The sequence below is a fragment of the Calliphora vicina genome, chromosome 5 (assembly GCF_958450345.1).
Source record: "Calliphora vicina chromosome 5, idCalVici1.1, whole genome shotgun sequence".
Taxonomy (NCBI): Eukaryota; Metazoa; Arthropoda; class Insecta; order Diptera; family Calliphoridae; genus Calliphora; species Calliphora vicina.
Genome location: NC_088784.1, coordinates 85,028,279 through 85,047,429, shown reverse-complemented (window position 1 = coordinate 85,047,429; position 19,151 = coordinate 85,028,279). Strand labels below are relative to the sequence as shown.

At 28.4% G+C, this 19,151-nt stretch overlaps 2 protein-coding genes across 2 annotated transcripts; one reads left to right on the top strand and one right to left on the bottom strand.

The window, feature by feature from the left end:
- Positions 1-9,731: 9,731 nt before the first annotated feature.
- Caf1-105 (chromatin assembly factor 1, p105 subunit) lies at positions 9,732-12,787 on the top strand. Its single transcript, XM_065513502.1, has 2 exons — positions 9,732-10,381; positions 10,498-12,787. Exons 1-2 carry the CDS (start codon positions 9,798-9,800, stop codon positions 12,635-12,637), a joined length of 2,724 nt encoding a protein of 907 aa, XP_065369574.1. The 5' UTR covers positions 9,732-9,797; the 3' UTR covers positions 12,638-12,787.
- Positions 12,788-13,061: 274 nt separating this feature from the next.
- Positions 13,062-19,112, bottom strand: MED23 (mediator complex subunit 23). The gene is made up of 18 exons (XM_065512168.1): positions 18,836-19,112; positions 18,679-18,772; positions 18,465-18,615; positions 18,078-18,378; positions 17,505-18,020; positions 17,344-17,430; positions 17,183-17,284; positions 17,023-17,123; positions 16,691-16,939; positions 16,499-16,626; positions 16,268-16,442; positions 15,724-16,212; positions 15,339-15,662; positions 15,061-15,284; positions 14,913-14,995; positions 14,463-14,610; positions 13,959-14,403; positions 13,062-13,892 (listed from the first exon to the last, which is right to left on the bottom strand). The coding sequence occupies exons 1-18, from the start codon at positions 18,872-18,874 to the stop codon at positions 13,118-13,120; spliced, it is 4,431 nt and encodes a 1,476-aa protein (XP_065368240.1). The 5' UTR covers positions 18,875-19,112; the 3' UTR covers positions 13,062-13,117.
- Positions 19,113-19,151: the final 39 nt, after the last annotated feature.

Sequence of the window (19,151 nt, the reverse complement as noted above, 5' to 3'; positions counted from 1 at the left end):
CTTTTTATTGGTAATACGAGTGCATATTTTCATATATGACCTTTGTAAGAAAATCTTAAGCATTTTTTGCATTAACTTGTTAGGAATAAAATTGTTTTTGAGGCAAACTCAAAACGGAAATTGAAAATTAAACAAGCTTACAAATTGAATACAGTTTTTGAGAATTTCCTTAGGCTGCATTTTACTGCTTCAAACAGTAATTTCTAAAATTAAAATTTTCTTGTTTAAATGTTTTATATTTAACAAAATCTTATAAAACAAATTGTTTAAATCTCAAGGGCTTTAAAAAATTCTGAAAACGTTTCAAACTGGAAACAAATGCTCTCAAAAACTGGATATTTTGAAAAATTAAAATTTTAATGCCTAAAATGTTTTTAATTTGTACAAATAACACAATTTCAGTAAGAAGAAGTTAGAATTTTTCATATAAAGCTGAATCACAGTATTCAGATAAAATGTACTATAATGATAAACAATATTTATATTTATAAAATATGGTAGTACAAAAATTACAAACAAAACCGAATTTTTTTTTTTGGCAAATTAAATTTTGATCACACTTTTGAACATTAATCACGTTTGAGAACATGGAAATTCAAACTTAATTAAGAATTTCAAACTCCCATATATTTATCTACAAAGAATTTCTCACAAATTTTGTATTTGATTTCCTTGCAAAATTTTCCTAAACTTACTAAAAATCTACTTTAACTTGCCATATTTTTTTATTTTTATTATTTATTTATAATTAAAAATTTTTATATAAAAAAACGCTTAATTTTATCGCAATAACAAACGCACAAGTTTATATATTGTTTAATTTTGAAAATAAATTTAATTTATTTATATTTAATATACCACAAATTTTATTTATATTGATTTTAAAAAAATGTAAATCTCTTACTCTAAATGTTTTTTTGTTTAATTAATGCTATAATTATTTGTTTTGTCTTAATATACTATATGAAATTCCTAAATATATGTTCCACTTAGGTAGAATTTTTGACTTGAAGATTAAATGTCAGTTAATAATTAGATAATCTAACGTTAACTTATGTTTTTGGGTTATAGAGAAATAAACTTAAAACGGAAACGGAAACGGAAAGAAAAATAAATCAAACAAAAAAAATCATCTTTTTTATTATTACATTCACATAACTTAGGTTTTTGACAGGAGAGTTTCCGATCTATATTATCTATGGTTTAAACTTCGTAGTACTCGTATTGTCATACACCATGTCAGAAATGTCACATTTTGTTATCAAATGATTGAGAAATGTGTGAACAAGAACATTTTAGCTGGTTGTGTGTGTTGAAAAAATAAATTGTATAAATCAATTCTATGAAATCTGCCTTAGTACTAGAATGATCCAATTTTGTATGTTTTCCTACACGACTAGTTTTTTATCAACCGCCAATATTGGCCGCTTAAACTAGCAAATAAAACAAAATAGTTGAGAACCCAAAATCAATATTCGTTAATTTAATCTTCAGGTCAAAAACCCGTCCTAAGAGCTAATTTATTAATCAGCGGCAGTTTAAATTTGTTAGCAGTTAAAGGTTGGTTTAGGGTGTGTTCGTAAATTCAGTATGATTGCATCACTGCAGCAAATTAAAAGTTTATCGTTCGAAAAAGCATATTTGCGATTATTGCTTTACGTCAAACGTTTTTTAATGCAAATTGTTGGCAGTGATGCCGCAAATTTGTGCAACCAATGCATCATTAAGTTATATGTTGCAAAAGTTTGCAGGTCGTGGCATCAGTGATGCACAAATTTACTGCATTTACGAACACACCCTTACTTAAGATTAAAACTAATTTAACGTTTAAACCATAGAGTCTTTGACAGGAGAGTTTCCGATCTATATGTATTTATCAATGGTTTAAACTATAAATGGTGTAGGGCTTGATTCAGAAACTCGTATTTCTATTTCACTTAATTTATGGATTAACCCTACAAACACAGAGGCCAACCTGTGAAAATTATGTCTTATTCAATTATATCGAATGAAATTTTATACTTCTCTTCAAATCATTAAGAAATTTAGAGAAAAATCTGCCTAATTATTGAGGAATCCATTATTTGAGATAAAATTTCCGTGTTTGCGGTCAAGGGTCAAAGTTTCGTGTAGCATTATCAATAAGCATTTTTGTAGGAATTCAATTTTAAAACAAGTTTAATAACAGTCTTGAGCCAAAACATTAATAAGCTAACGAAATTTTCCTAAAAGCAAAACAAATTGAAAATTGAACAAAATTTTAGAACTTTTAATAACTTTTTAAAACGTTTTGAAATGCCACACATTTTTTTTACAATACCGACGAACAAATTACAATTTAGTACAATTATTTATTTTAGCAAAAAACGCTCAAATATCTTAATTGTTTTTTTTTAATTCTTTAGATTTACAAACTATTTATCTTTATATATGAATAGTACTATAACTATATATTTATGTAATATTTTTGTGTATGTAATTTGTATGTATTTTATTAAAAAAAATTATCTCAAATCATATTTGTTTAGTAAAATGGCATTTAACAATAAAAGTATTTTCATTTATTTACAATAAATCTATATATATTTAACAAAAGAAAAGTAACTGCATTTAAGAAATGAAAATAAAAACACTATTAAAGAAAAGGCACAAGAAATTCAACGAAAAGGCTGTATTAAAGAAAATTGAAAAAAGAATCTCATCATTTTTAATCTAAACTAGTAGAAAAATATCTTTACTTGGAAATTTAAAGGAACTTAAATACAAGCAGAGGAGAAACAAACCCTCCTGTTCTGTAAATTGGATCCGAGTAAAGATTTCGTTTTTAAACGAATTCACGTATTTTGGTGTTCTGTAACTCGAATCCCTATGATTCAATGCACAAAATTGTACTATTTGCAGACCATCAAAGTTTCCAAAATTCCTCGTTTTTGAAATCACTTGATTTACAGAACGGGGAGGAGACAAAATTACAATCAGTAACTTGTTAGCTTTCAACCTTTCGTGTGATGAAACATGCAAATACAAATGCGACATGTTCTCTCTGCACTAACCACTGATTTAGATACTAAGTAATCGATAATCCGATGTACAGAACAAGGGGCTATTTATCCGAAAGTAAAACTATTAAAAAAAATACTTCGTTTTAAAACGATATCATTACTAGGATTTGGTTTACAGAACAGGGAGCTATAAATCAGAAACCAAAATTGTCATCAAGTATATTTAAACGTAATTTTACTTTACTAGATTACAGTATTAGATATCGAAAAGTACCATCGATTTTTTTACAAGTCTAAATTTGATTCGTTACGATATAGTATTTGCGGCATTCGGTCCTTGATTCCTTTAATAGTTCTTGTAATAGTACATCCATAAAGCAGTTTTTAATTTAATTCAATGAAGCTCTCTATTTTTGTTCTGAATTTATTTTATTTTTTAATTTATTTTTATTTTGTATTATTTTTTTTTTTAATTATAATTTTAAGTTTATTTGTTATGTGAAGCAAAACATTTATTTATAATTTATATACATAAATCTTAAAGTCCTATATTTATATTTATATTTATATATATAATATTTAAACTATTAATAATTTTCAAAATCAAGTATGTACGTATTTTAATATTAAAGTGTAAACAAACAAATCAAACTCCTTTGAGATTTTTCTACAGTTTAAAAGGCATGATTTGTTTAAAGTTTCTATAAAACGTAAAAGTATTTATTATGTAAAATTAAAATAACTAAAAAAATAAAACCAAAAATTTGTTTAAAAATTTCTTTAAACTTTAATATAATACATATTTATTTCAAATTATAATAAACAAATAAATAAAACAAACAAAAACCTATGAAAACCTATAAAGGTATTAATGATTTCGAGTATTTTTTAGTATATATTTAAACAAAAATTCTAAATAACGCACATACATATATATTTCCATTAAAAGTTCGAATTTAATTTTTAATTCAATTTTCAAAATTAAATTAAATATATTCTCTTAAAAATTCCTTTAAAGCATTCAGCATGAATTCCTTAGAACTCCAAACGTATTGAATTCATTCCTTTAATAATTAACACTTTATTGAATCATTAATGCATTCATTCAGCATTAATAAATTGCTTGTCTTAATTCCATAGTACTCCAAAAATATTGAATTCCTTCCTTTAAGAATTTATTCCCTTTCTTTAATTCAAATTCATTACAAATTACTTGATCAAATTTTTCTTTAATTCTTTTTGTATGATTGAAAACAATACAAAAACAAATCGAAGGAAGAAAACATAGTCTTATTCAATTTGTATTCTTATAATCATTGAAAGGTGAAATGAAATGAATTCTTATATGAATTAACCCCATCATAAATTAATTCAACGATTAGTTGAATTAGTTTAAGTAGAATTAGTTTTTTTGAATGGATTTATAGAATTTATGGCTGACATTTTTTAATTCCGAATTAAAAATTTAGTGAAATTTGAATTTAATTAATTTATTTCGAAGCTCTGATTTGTAAAATTTAATCAAAAATAATTTTATCTTGTTCGAATTTGATATATATACTTAACATAAATACTTGAGATCGTAAGTACCTCTACATTCATTTTATACATAATAAAAAAATCTATTATCTGAGTAGAACAAGTGAGAAGCGTTCAGATATTATATGATTTTGAACTATACTCAGATGAATTCAAATTGAATTTAAAGATTTAACAAATAACACATTCCGTTTTATACAAGAATTTTTAAAAATAGGAAATTTTACCGATTCATAAATTATAATTTGCTGCAGTGAAGCAATATTACTGCATTTTCTAACATAACGTCACTGTATTTCCTTAAGAATTTGCTAAATGACTAATACAGCTCGATTTTTTTAAGGTTTTCTTATAATTTAAAATATATTTAATTATGTTATTAATTTATCAAGAGGGAATTACTTAAAATTATCATCAACTACTTACCACAAACTATTATATACAACAGCATACATACATACGTATATTTTTTTCAAATAACAACAAAATAACGCATTTAACAATTTTTTAATATTAAAGCTCATTATTAAAATGAAAAAAATTTATTTTCGCACAAAGCAAAATCATTATTTTTTTTAAAATAAATTTAACAAAAAAACATATTTAAATAATAAAAAAAAAACGCATAATTAAAACTCAAATTTTTTCTCCTCAAAATAAAATAAAAATCAACATAATTATATATAGTACATATAAAACAAAATATTGTATTAAAAAGAAAACAAAAAACGTAAGAAAATTCTTAAAAACAAAACAATATTTATTATTATTTTTTCTTTACTACTAATTCACAATTTTTACAAAAGGAAAATTAACAAAAAAAAATTATCATTAAAATGTTAAATTTTATAGAGATGTTTTACAAAAAATTTAATTAATTTAATTAAAGTTCTTATATTCTATTTTCAATTTATTCAATTATTTTCTTAGAAAACATCTCTATAAATATTTAACATTTACGAAATCTAAAATATTTAAAAAGAAAACAAATAAAATCTAAGAGTAATAAAAAAAGAAAACTTCAAAGTGACCATTTTTACAAATAATAATACTAATAATAATATAAAACGATATAAAACAAAACAAAAAAACAAATCTCTTAAAACAAATTATTTGTAATTATATTTATTAAAAGGAAAAAATAAAACCATAAAATAAAATCATTAAATATTAAAAGGAAAACAAAACAAAAAAATCACAAATAGAATTAATAATAAAATTAAAACAAAAAACATTTACATCATAACTAAGAAGGAAAAAAATTATTAAAAAACAAAATGTAATTACGAACGTTATTAAACAAACAAAACAAATAATTTCTAAATACATTATTGAAAAAAGTAAAGAATTATTAATGATTACAACAAAACTAACTGTTTAAATTTATATTTTTCACTAAAACAAACAATAACTACAACAATTTTTATTCAAAACATAAATAATAATAATAACAGAGTGATGAAAATTTAAAAAAAAAACTTATCAAATAATTAAAAATTGGGAGAATTTTTGTAAGAAAAAAATTCTAAAAAAAATTTAAATTTGAGGAAAAACATTTTGCGACGTTAAAAAACATTTGGAAATTCTTTGAAACTTTTTCGATTATATTTCAAACTTTTCAATTTTTAAAAAAATATTACATTCGAATAATAAAATTTTTTCAAATTAAATTTTTTAACTTCAAAATCTAATTCCAACTTCACTATAAATTAATGTTTAAGGTTAAATTCGAAAAATATCTGATAACTGAATTGCAATAAATAATAGTCATAACATTTTTAAAACATGTTCCAAAATCACTAGTTCTAGAACGATTCTTTGATAAAATCTACAGACCTAGTGATATCGCAAGCAGTTCTGGAACCAGTTTTGTGGAACTAGTTCTAAAGAACTTAAACTAGTTCTGGAACCCATTCTATGGAACAAGTTATTTTGAACAACAACTAGTTGTTTTAAAATGGAGTAAATAATAAGTAAGGAATCACAATCGTCGAAAATTAGCGAAAAAAAAATAGAAAGTTTATAGACGTCCTTTAAAAAAAAATGTGTATGATTTTCGGACGGTGATTCTGTAAATTCGATTATCTTACTGCTTAAAGTCCTGAAATATTTTGTTTTCTCCCCATCAAAGATTCAAAACATTCGAAAAAATATAAGATGTTCGAAAATGTTTAATTTGTTGTATTTTATAAAATTCATTCTCTCAATTCTTTAAACTAAAACTCATTTATCAAATAAACCAAAAATTAAAAAAGAACTAAAAACACTTGTAAAATAAAACTCTCTTTATAGCGATAATAAATACAACATATTTTTTATCATAAAAACATATTTTTTTTCTAAGCTCAAAAACACTCACCTAAATGCAAACACGGCAGCAAAATAAAAACGAAACAAAAATCAAGCTAAATAAACTTTAATAAATAAATAAATAATAACGCAAAAATCGAATCGAATGCAAAATTGATTTTTCCCTATAACACATGATTAATTGATTAATCATTTTCTCGGTCGTTATAAAATGTCCTCCGAAACCTCATAGTATGTTTATATTAAAACTAAACTTTGTAACAAAATACGATTTATAAAAGCTAGGAGAAAAATGTCTATACAATTTGTAACAAAACAAATATTTTGAAAAATTCATCGTAAATTATATTTTCGATTTTTTACAATTTTTTTTTTTGGAAAAATCTAAAGTTTATTTAGCATGATTTTTAAAACAACTACAAGTTATTACTTTATATACGTCCTTTTTTCAAGGATAAAATATCTAGTCATTTATTTTTTTTCTTTCCAAAATTTATTAAGCAAATACATACCAAAAAAAAACATAAAAATAAAACAACACAAAAAAAATCATTATAAAAAGTTGAGAAAACAAACAAAAAAATAGTTAGTAAAAAAAGAAACTTTAGATGTTAAAGCAGTTTAGTTTTCTTTTGGACAAAATAAACAATATATATTTAATAATTTAAAATTATTTTAGAATTTTGGCATTATATTTATTAAAAGGTCTTTAATAACATATTTGTTAGCTTATTAAAAATTATTAAAAAAAAACTAAATTGCTTTAGTTGTTAAAATCAAATAAAACTAAAAATTAAAACAAAAAATAATTTAATATAAAACATTATCTTAAATAAATACAAAAGAATAATTGAAGATATAAAAACATATTGTTCATTATAACGCAATTATGTTTAATGTTTTAAACGAAACATTTTGCAATTAAATTTTTAATTTTTATTTTTTTTTTTTTGCTTTAATTTCAATTTTATTTTTTTAATACATATTTGCTTTCCTTTCCCTATTGGTTATTTCATTATAATTTTGTTCAATGTTATTTAATACTTTTTTGCTCTTATTATTGAAAAAGTATAATAAAAACAAAAGTTTTAAATATAATTAAATTCATAATAAGTAGCAATGAAAATAAAAACTACTAATTATATCTAAATAAAAATAATAATAAAAAAAAGAAAATTCGTAAAAAGAGTCCTTTAAAAAATCACATTTGTATGTAAAAGAAAAAAAACAGAAAAATCTCCCAGTGTTAGAGAGAGACATCTTGAATTAATATAAAATTATATATTATATAATAAAAATTAAAATTAATAAACAAACGGTAAAAAAAGAAAGAAAGAATTTGTTAATAAATAATCGAATATTATGTAATGGTAAGTAATTAATATTGTATATTCGTCTTTTAAATATTAAATATCCATTTAAAATTTCTAATGATACCGAAATTCTAGCCCGTCTAAATAAAAATAATACAGTTAGTTGTAGTTGCTAGAAATTTCGTCCCTGAAGAAACCCTTCCCCAGTGTCTGATTTCTTAGCTGATTTTCAAATAAGAATATTATTAATTTAGACATTTTAATTGAGACCGGTTTTAATTATTAAAAATATTTTATAAGTACCTAAATGGAATTCTAATATTTACATAATTTATGCACAAAATTTTTACTTTTGTTTACATTGATCTTAATATAATCGTTTTAATTCACTAAGATTTTAAGAAATAGTTTCTGCGTGTAGTTTATTACTTTACCAAATGCTTTATTAAGTAAACATAATAATTAAACATAAAAGAAATTATTTAAGTATTTATGTACAAATAATTTTGAATTCACTTTTCAGTAGAGTTTCCAAAAAACAGAAGAATTTAAAAACCGCGGATTCGGTTTAAAATATTGAAAATGGATTGGATCAGTTTTGGGGAAATTGATTAAATATTAAGATATTGAAACAAAATCAGTTGATATTATAGGAAAATTCTATAAAAAAAGACATGCATACTAAATATGGGCATTTCCTCTGTCCCGAACGCATGTGAAGTGAAAAAAATTGTGTCTTAATTACATTTTTCGATAGCATATTTGTAGCACTATGTTTTGTGAAAAAGATAAGTTTTGTCAATTAGTTATTAGCAAAAAACATGGTATCCCGAACGTCACCAAAATAGAACTCGTTTTCGAAAAAATGCAAAAATCAGGGAAATGGAACATAAGTTATTACAGAAAATATATTTAATTAAAATGGAATACTATTAATTGTTGAAATTTTTGCATTGGTTTAATATGATTTGTCACGCGACATATTTCTCCGTAATATTTGTAATACCGATTAGTAAAGTAAATTCAAGTTGAAATTTGATAAACTTAAAAAAAATCATATTTATTTTATTATTTTATCAAATGGAACAATAAAATAACAAAATCAAATGAAAAATTTACAGTTAATCAAGCTTGGATCGGCTTCTTTTAATTTTTTGGTATATTTTTAAATTAATTTGTATCATTCTTTATTGGAAGGTTTCCTAAAAATTGGATTAGATACATGTTATTATCTAAATACTGAAAAATTAAGCTGGGGTGTTACTGCGTAACTCAATCCGAATACGAAAATGTGTGCTAAATGCATTGTAATTCGAAAAGATTTTCTTTCGAATCGAATTAGGGAGTAACCCCCCTGAAATAGAACTAATTCGAAGCTCTGCTCGAAAATCGCGCAGTTGACGACCAAATTCTGTTTATTGTGTTTAAAAGCAACTCTGTGCATACCAAAAAGTAAATTGATCAGGTAACACTGTTATTGTGTTTGTTTATATTTTTCCAGACGTCAATATGACGTTTGAACAAACAACAAAAAGCAACAATTTGGCGCGATTTAATTCAGTCAGTTTACAAAAGAATTTTCGTTAGTATTTTTTTAATTTATTTATATAAATTTATTACTATAAATTTTAAAATGAAGTGCAAAATTCCCGAAATATCGTGGCACAATCGTGATCCCGTATTAAGTGTTGATATACAACCAAAATCAAATGCGAGCAGTAATTACTACCGTCTGGCTTCTGGTGGTACTGATGCTCATGTATTAATATGGTATATGAAATCAATATCTTCCGGAGAACATGGTGATATCGAATTGGATTTAGCTGCTGATTTAACACGGCATCAAAGAGCCGTTAATGTTGTCAAATGGTCGCCAAATGGGGAACTTTTGGCTTCGGGAGATGATGAAAGTGTTGTTTTCATATGGAAACAGAAATCCGACAGTGAACCTTTGAATATTTTGGACTCTACAAATGAACAAGACAAGGAAGTGTGGATTACATTAAAAGTATTGCGCGGTCATATGGAAGATATCTATGATTTGAGTTGGGCTCCCAATTCGTTGTATTTGGTAACGGGCTCAGTTGATAATTCGGCCATGGTATGGGATGTTCAAAAAGGTAAATCCATGTCGATTTTAAATGACCATAAAGGATTCGTGCAGGGTGTGGCCTGGGATCCTAAAAATCAATACATAGCCACATTGAGTACTGACAGGTAAGATACAAACAAATAAATATTTAACGCACTGCAACTAAATAAGTTTCTCAAAATTAATTACTTTTTATAATTGGTTCACTTGTTGCAATTTTATATTTAAATTTTGCTTTTAGGTATTTGCGCATTTTCGACATACAATCGAAAAAAGTACTTTATCGCGTGAGCAAAGGTACTTTACCAGTTCCAGAAGACAACAATTTGCATGGCAAACGTATGCGTCTATTTCATGACGATACACTACAAACATTTTTCAGGCGTTTATGTTTCACACCTGATGGTAAATTATTATTAACACCCGCTGGTGTTACGGATTATGAGGGATGCACTAGACCTTTAAATACCACATATGCCTTCAGTCGTTACGGTTTTCGTCAGCCGGCCATAGTACTACCATGTCCTGATCAATATACTGTTGCGGTTAAATGTTGTCCGTTGTTGTTTAAATTACGGCCTTTTAATGGCGAGAAAAATCCACCAGTTGTACCTTTACCCTACCGTATGATATTTGCAGTAGCAACCAAGAGCTCGGTGTATTTCTATGATACTCAGCAGAAACAACCATTTGCTCTAATTTCAAATATACATTACACACGTTTGACCGACATTACCTGGTCAAACGATGGTCGCATTGTTGTAGTGTCCAGTACAGATGGTTTCTGTTCTCTTATCACTTTTGAAGAGGGTGAACTAGGTGAGGAATATGAAAATTCAGAGGCAGCGCTGGAAGCTGCTTTAGCACAGGTTACCAAGAAAACAAAAAAACAAAAGGACAATGAAGCTTCAGCAAAGACAAGAAAACCTTCTACTGATGATAGCGCCGCTGCAAAGGAAGCCGTGAGTGTGCAAAAAGAACCACAGTTGCAAAAAGTAGTTGAACAAGAGAAGAAACAAATACCCAGCAATACGGATGAAACTAAAAAGAAAGAGAAGCCATCGGAGGACAAGCAAGCAGTGCCTATAGCCATTAAGAGAAAACCTACTGAGAGTGACGTCAAAGAAGATACTAAAAAGGCTAATCCAATACCGATAAAACGCAAACCAGGACCAGTGGATAAGTCAACAACAAATGCAAATGACGAGAAAACTGATAAAAAGACCGGAACTAATACAAATACTGAAGAAATAAAAGAAGATACAATTCAGGCTAAACCAATTGCTATTAAACGTAAACCAGGACCTGTGGACGATGCAACGACAAACACTAATGAAGAAAAAACTAAACACAAGCCCGAAACTGAAGCAAACGCTTTGGAAAATAAGAAGGACGTCAACGAGGCTAAACCAATTGCTATAAAACGCAAACCAGGACCTGTTAACGAAGCAATGACAAACAACACTGTAGATCAAACTAAACTCAAATCCGCTACTGATATAAACACTGCCGAAAAGAAGGAGGACGTTAACAAGGCTAAACCAATTGCTGTAAAACGCAAACCAGGACCTGTTGATGAAACAACAACAAGGACTAATGACGAAAAAACTGAACAAGAACCTCTACTTGTTACCAACACTGAAGACAAAAATGAAACTTCGACAAAACCCGCAGAAGATGCAACACCCCCTAAAAAAGCAGCCATAGCTAAAGTTTTGGCTGCTGATATTATTATAGATAAAGAAATCTTAAGTACAGATGAAAAATTCGAATCACCAGAAAAGAAAAGTCGCCCTGTTACACCAATAACCGTTAGGAGACATCCGCGTACACCCAGCAGTTTGCCGCAAACACCCACATCTATGACAAATATTCTTAAATCACAATCTCCAATATCGTCTTTACCAAAAGAAAAGAGTACTCCGCGCCAAGACAAAAAAGCTAAACCAATAGCAGTTAGAAGGGCACCAAGAGCTATTATTTCAACACCATCGGTTGTTAACTCAACATCTTTGGTTGAGGAGGCCATGGATGCCTGGCCCCTTAATAAAGAATCTAATACTGAAACCACACAAGAGACTCTTCCCGAACCCAATAAAGAACCCCTTAAAGAATCTGGCATAACACCTTTGACGGTTAGTGAGACCACTTGTGAACGTACAGAAGATATACGTCTGGTGTATGAAGAAACAAATGAGGCAACACCGCTAAATGAATCATTGCCAAAACCTTTAGAAGTCGCGGAGATTAATGCAGACATAGTTGAGAAAAAAGCAGATGATATTTCAAAACCACAGACACCGAGTGGCAACAAGACACCAAGACGTGTAGCTTTAAAAACGATTTCAACACCAAAATCGAAAAAGAAATTATTGGATTAACTAAGTTTAATTGATATGAAAGTGAAAATATAACCCTTTTTTAAAAAAATAATTTCGAATTACATTTTTATTATTCTGTTCTTTTTTAAAAAGTATTAAATTTTTCTAATTAATAAATAGTATTTGAAACATAATTTGTTAACAATCAAAGGGGTTTTGTATTTTATTTTTAGAAACTAGAGATTTTTGGATTGTTTTCCATTGCTTGCATAATTTGAAGTTCTACAGTATTTCGAAATTCGCTTTAGTTTGGTTTTTATGTAAGTTCAAAGTTCATATTTTTAATCGATGCAACCAAAATACATAAAGTTAAAATGTACATAACTTTTGAACTGTTAAGAAAAAATACTTGTTTCCTCCCTATAACGAAATATTTTTTTTAAACAAGTCGAGTAGTGAAACGCATTGAAATTACTAGTAGTATGTATATATTAAAAAAATGTTGTATTTTTCATAATTAGTTTAAGACATTTTATGTATTTAATTATGACGCATCCCACCACCCATGTTGGGTGGCTGAGATTGTTGTTGTTGCTGCTGCATTTGTTGCTGCTGTAAATGTTGTTGCAACTGCTGTTGCTGTAGTTGAAATTGCTGTTGCTGATGCAATTGCTGTTGTATTTGCTGCTGCTGTAATTGCATTTGATGCAATTGTTGTTGCTGTTGATTTAATTGCTGTGGTTGTTGTGGCTGTTGTTGCTGCTGTTGATTACCAGGTTGTGTTTGTGCCCCAGGATTATTATTAACATTTTGCATAGTCTGTTGTGGCTGTTGCTGCTGCTGTTGATTCGGTAAATTAGCAAAATTTTGTTGCATTGTATTGGCTTGAAATTGCATACTCTGGGCAGCCATGGTTGGCTGTAGATTTGCTGTTGTTGCGGAAGCTGTTTGTTGTTCACATGGCTTTTCGGTATGTTTATCCTCAATATTTAGATGACTGATGAAGCGTAAGCGCATTTGTAAAGCTGGCCTCAAGCGTTTAATAATAGCTTCTGACTCATTTTTAATTATGTTACCAACATGTATGTACTTGATGTGATACAGAAAATCACATATAGGATCCATATATTCCAATGGAGTGGGACCATGTTGTTTGTCAACCACTTCCAGCATCTCGTACAGTAGAATTGCAATGCCAGCTACAGCATTTGGTTTCTCTTGTTCAATACGTTGTAAAAATGGGCCAAAGACATGACACAAAAACACCAATTGATGTTCAGTTACCACACGCGGCTTCAGAGTTTCCTTAATATATCTATAAGAAATCGAATTACTAAATGAAAATATCTATTTAATTATGAATACCCTTATCTATACTCACTTTGTCATTGTAGCCAATTTAAGTCCGCCCATATGATGAAATATTGAATGCGCCACAGCCAAAACAACAGCAAACGTTTTCTCTACCATGGCTTCACGTACAAGTTTAAAATTAAACATTTCAAAAGCATTAAAGCGATATGTCCATCGCAACATATTCGGTACATTTAAAACCTCTTGTAATCTTTCGTAAATACCACTCCAATAGGCCTCCGGGAGTTCTGCCAACACTATGCCAACTGCATTTATATAGGAATGGATTTCTTTTTGCGGTATCAAAGCATAACCCTTAACAATAACATCGATTATGTTAGTGGCCACAATTTGAGGTGCAACCGGTAAACTTAAGAGTTCAACACAGGTGACATACATAGCATGGGCAGGAGCATTAGAAAATTCATTGAAACGCCAGTCCGCATTGAAGAAAACATTTTTACCACTTATCGCTAAATGTCAACAATATGAATATAAATAACATTAAATAATTCTGTACTAAATTACTTACTTTCGGCTAAGCGCTTTATTAAATTCATATAATAAGCCAATTCTGGATTCCATAAGAGATCGGGACTTTGTAAAAATAATTTATATTGTTCGCTAATACACCAGTTGGGCGGGCGTATATCACAAAAAGATCCAGTAACAGCACTAACCTAAATTTAAGGTTTTTATTAAATACTACTTTAAAGGAACATATGCTGACAGCTGTTATTTGTTCTCTACATATTTCATTACATTCCACATAGGTCCCAATACGATTTATTTTAGCCAAATACAAACATTATCTGATGTTAGCTATATGTTCAAGGCAATAACAATAAATTATAATAATCACATATAATAATCCATTGGGATTGTAAAAATTTATAACAATTTTGGAACAAAAAAAATGTATGTGGGTCCAATGTACATACCTAAGAATTTCATTACTAATGACAAAAAATTTCTTACTCACCAATTTTCTTTTCAATGAGGGACGATCCCTTAATATGCGCTCATAGAAATGCAAAGTGTTGTATAAATATGTAATAGGACGATCTGGAAATAAATATGATATATAAATAACACCATAACCACGGTTCTGTTTGGTTTTATATACTTACCATGAAATTTATATAAAATACTTAAGTGGTCCAAGATGACCTCGAGAATTTGATGGACATGCTGTATTGGCAATTCAATAAAGCGATGAATTACCACATCCAATACCGGTAAAAATCGTAGACAAACATTTGAAAAATACACTGGCAGTGGAGGATGTGATGCTGATTCATCAGGAGCAAATTTCTCAGGATATTTTTGATGGAAAGACAAATGTTTCTCGTGACTACGAGAGAATAAGTTAAAATGTACTCCAAGGTTATTTTATTCTAAAACTTACCAATTAATTTGTTTCCAATGGTCTGGATTATTTTCTTTGCAAAACTCGGTAACTCGATTTCTTAACTCAGATGCTTTAAGCAATAAAAGTTGAATGATCAAAAAACAAACTTGGGCCTCATTGCCTTCCAAAGTACGCAAGGCCAAACACAAGACTACACGATCTATAGTAACAACATTGTATTTCCAAATCAAATTATTAATAGAATCTACACTTTTATGTATAAATTCTTTGCCGTTTGAAGAGACCACCTCACTTATTAAATAATCACAGAGTTTACGTAAATTGGCAGATAAAGCTCGAGCACTAATACCTTCTAGGATTCTGCAGAAAGGAAAAAATATACATTTATTTTTACAATTTGAATTCTTAAAATTAAACTCACTTGTAAGCTACCGGATTTATATTATCAGTTTCCCATATCATTTTGTATAACAGACACAAAAACAAATGACTTGTATTAGGTTTTATAAAATGATTGATTATATCATTTTCATTGGTCATCGAAGACCAGTTGCGATATTCCTCTTCTACTGATTTTTTCAGTAGTGCTTTATTCTCTACCGGATGATTATTTTGGGCAAAGAATTCAGCAAGTGCCGGTGGAAAACAGGCCAATGAATGTAAAGCCCAAGCATGGGGTGTATTTTGCATTATAGTCGATAGTAATTCCTTGCACCAGGCTTGCATATCTTCCCCACCGCCCGTAACATGCATTGCACGGGCTAAGGTTAAAATTAAAACACGATTAAGTTCTTCACTCTCGGTTGAGGTCACAGAAGCAGGTGGTTTTTCATTAAAGTAACGCGATAGCTGAGGTTGAAACTCAACCGAGCCCATGGCGTTGATTAAACGAAGAGAGGTTGATTCAAAGCTATAAACATAAGACTAATGAAATAAAATTAACAATAATTTATTTTAAAACTCACCATATATTCAATTGCATTTTATTGGACTGAGGCACATGAGCCAATGAATGTAAATTGGAAAGCAATTGTATTCTATAATGTGTTGGTATATGATGCATTTTATATGAAAACATTTCCAATAATATGTGTAAAATACTCCAAGCTTGATGTTTAAAAACTGCCGGCAATAATTGCACTGAAAATAACAACAATAAAATAAAATATCGTTTTTTTAACATGCTTGAAACTTACACAAAAATCCTTTGATGCCCAAAGATTCAATTTCTGTATATACCAGAAGTCGGGCGTATGTCTCAATTAACGCTGGCGTAGGAACAGAGGTTTTAGTTTGGGACTGTTTAATCATTTGTGTTACAAAACTAATTTAAAAAATGTAAATTAATTGAGCAGCAATAGATGATAAATTAGTAGGAATTTACGTACCCATGTATCAGTGACATTTTGCTATGAACTGTTAGACTATCTAGTACTACCATTGAATAAGGTAGAGGTTGTATGGGAGCACCGGAGGCAGATTTTGCATTGCCATTTAAAGCTTCCACCAGTATGCTCATGGGTCGTGCAAAAAACTCTTGATTCGTCGAATACGCATTACATACTAAAACTATGCGAAAATCATTGCTCAAACTCATGGACATCATTGTTGTGGGCAGTACTAAATGCTGAAGAAAACTACAAGTATTTGTTTGGTTAATATTTATCTTAAATAGAGTTCCTAATATACATTTAAACAGCGATCGTTTATGATAACTTACTCATGATGATTTTTTAAAGCAATTGGTAAAGGCCGTGTAATGTTCATGTTCTCATTTCTAGTTTTTTTCATTAAATGAATCCAAATACAAATGGGAGCCATCTATAAAATTAAAACAACAACTAATATAACAACAAATAAAATTAAATTTTTAATGTTACCTGTCTCAGTGAACAAGATTTGTTACAGTCGGGTAATGGCAAAGGTTCTTGTTCGGGATATAATAAATCAAATAATTTAAACATGGGTAAAAAGTTGGCAATCTAAAAAAAATAATTAACATTGTATTTTATTTAAAAGAACAATCTACAAATTCACTTACAGGGTTCTTTTGTATACTGCCCGATATAAATTGTAATAATATCCACATTAATTGATCACGGCCTTTACGTAACTCCTTTTTCGAAAGCTTGTAATAATAATGAAAATAAATATATGAAATATTCAGGATTATAAATTACATTTATATGTAGTATTTATTACCTTATCGTATAGTGCTAAAACTATATGCGTAAAACTAACAAAATGAAATAGAACAAAGTAGATCAATTGTGATGACAAATGCAACCAGATCCACTCATTTTGGTTTATTTGTTCCTCGGGTACATTGAAACTACTGCCAGCAATATTTTCATTCGATTCTGTCATTTCCATAGCACTTACAATTAAATTAACCAACTGATCTTCCAATGTATTACATCTTTGCTTCTGATGTTTTTGTAAATTCAACATTATTGAAATCATTTCCTTGGAATAGGTTTGCTCCAAAACATAGCGCAACAATTGCGGCTGTTCTTCCATTAATTCCGGTTCGTATGGTAGACTACCTTTAAAATTAAATTTTAAAGTATTGGGATCTAATTTCCATGAATTCATCATATGATCAGCATAACCGAAATGTTCCACGATCGGTAACATATGGGTATGGCCAATTATAGACACCATTTGGGCAGTTTGACGAAATTCTTCTACAACATCAGTCATTAATTTATTAAGTTTCTGTAAGTAAATTAATAGAAAATATGATACAAATACATACTAAAAATATTAACTTACCCAATGATATGGAAAGGGTTTGATTATTTCATTAGCTATAAAATATGCTGGCAATAGACTATTATTGCGATCGAATATATATCGTATGGTATCTTCTAGTGCCAACAGTTGTGGTAAATATGTTACATTTACATTAAGTGGAAATCGTTGTGCTTTGTCACGACATGCTTTCATTATTTCCCGCACGCCCTTATAGTCTACATGATCTATAACTTTTTTTATCAGTCGAAGACTTTCTATCCAAAAATTCTTATTTTCATAGTTTAGCTTTTCACATAAGAGAACTTTGTCACAGAGTAGTCTAAAAAAAAATAATGTTAAATTATTAATCAGATAGCAAGCAATATTTCTATTCAATTAATTTAAAACCTTTTCTCAAATACTTACTTTGCTGTTATCAAATGAGATTCTGCCAATTTGCCCAGTGTACCCATCAACACTTTCAACTGATTAGTGTTTGTGGCCGATGCTGCCTTCTCTAAGTATTGACGCACAATTCCTTCTTTACTGTCCTGGGGAATAGAGCCAAATGCTGCCACTATAAAAATGTAAATTGAATTTTAGTTACTTTTTACAATATAACAAATCAATTCATTCATACCAATGTCATTGGTGAATTTGGTGGCTTTATCTTGCTCGCCGTCTGGCCGGTAAACAATCACACTTAGAAAGGCCTCTTCAATGGGCTCTACTTTCTACATTAACATAAAATAAACATTAACACTGTACATTATTTCCCCCCAAAGCCATAAACTTACCAAATAGTTATTAACATATTCTAAAATTTGCACATCCATGTTTCCTGCGAGAAATTATTGCACAAAAAAATCGACAATTGGACAGACCAGCAAAATAAAAATGCCGGTAGTAAATTCACAATATAAATCTTATTTTATTAAATGTTTTTGATAATTAAGCATTTAAATTATATGTTTTCAATTCCAATTTATTAATTTTGCACTAATATTTACATTTATATTAGATTTATAACAATTTTATTGGAAAATTTTAACTTTTTCACACCTGCCTAAACAATTGTACACTTTTTCTTCGAAACAATATTGTTGACACACT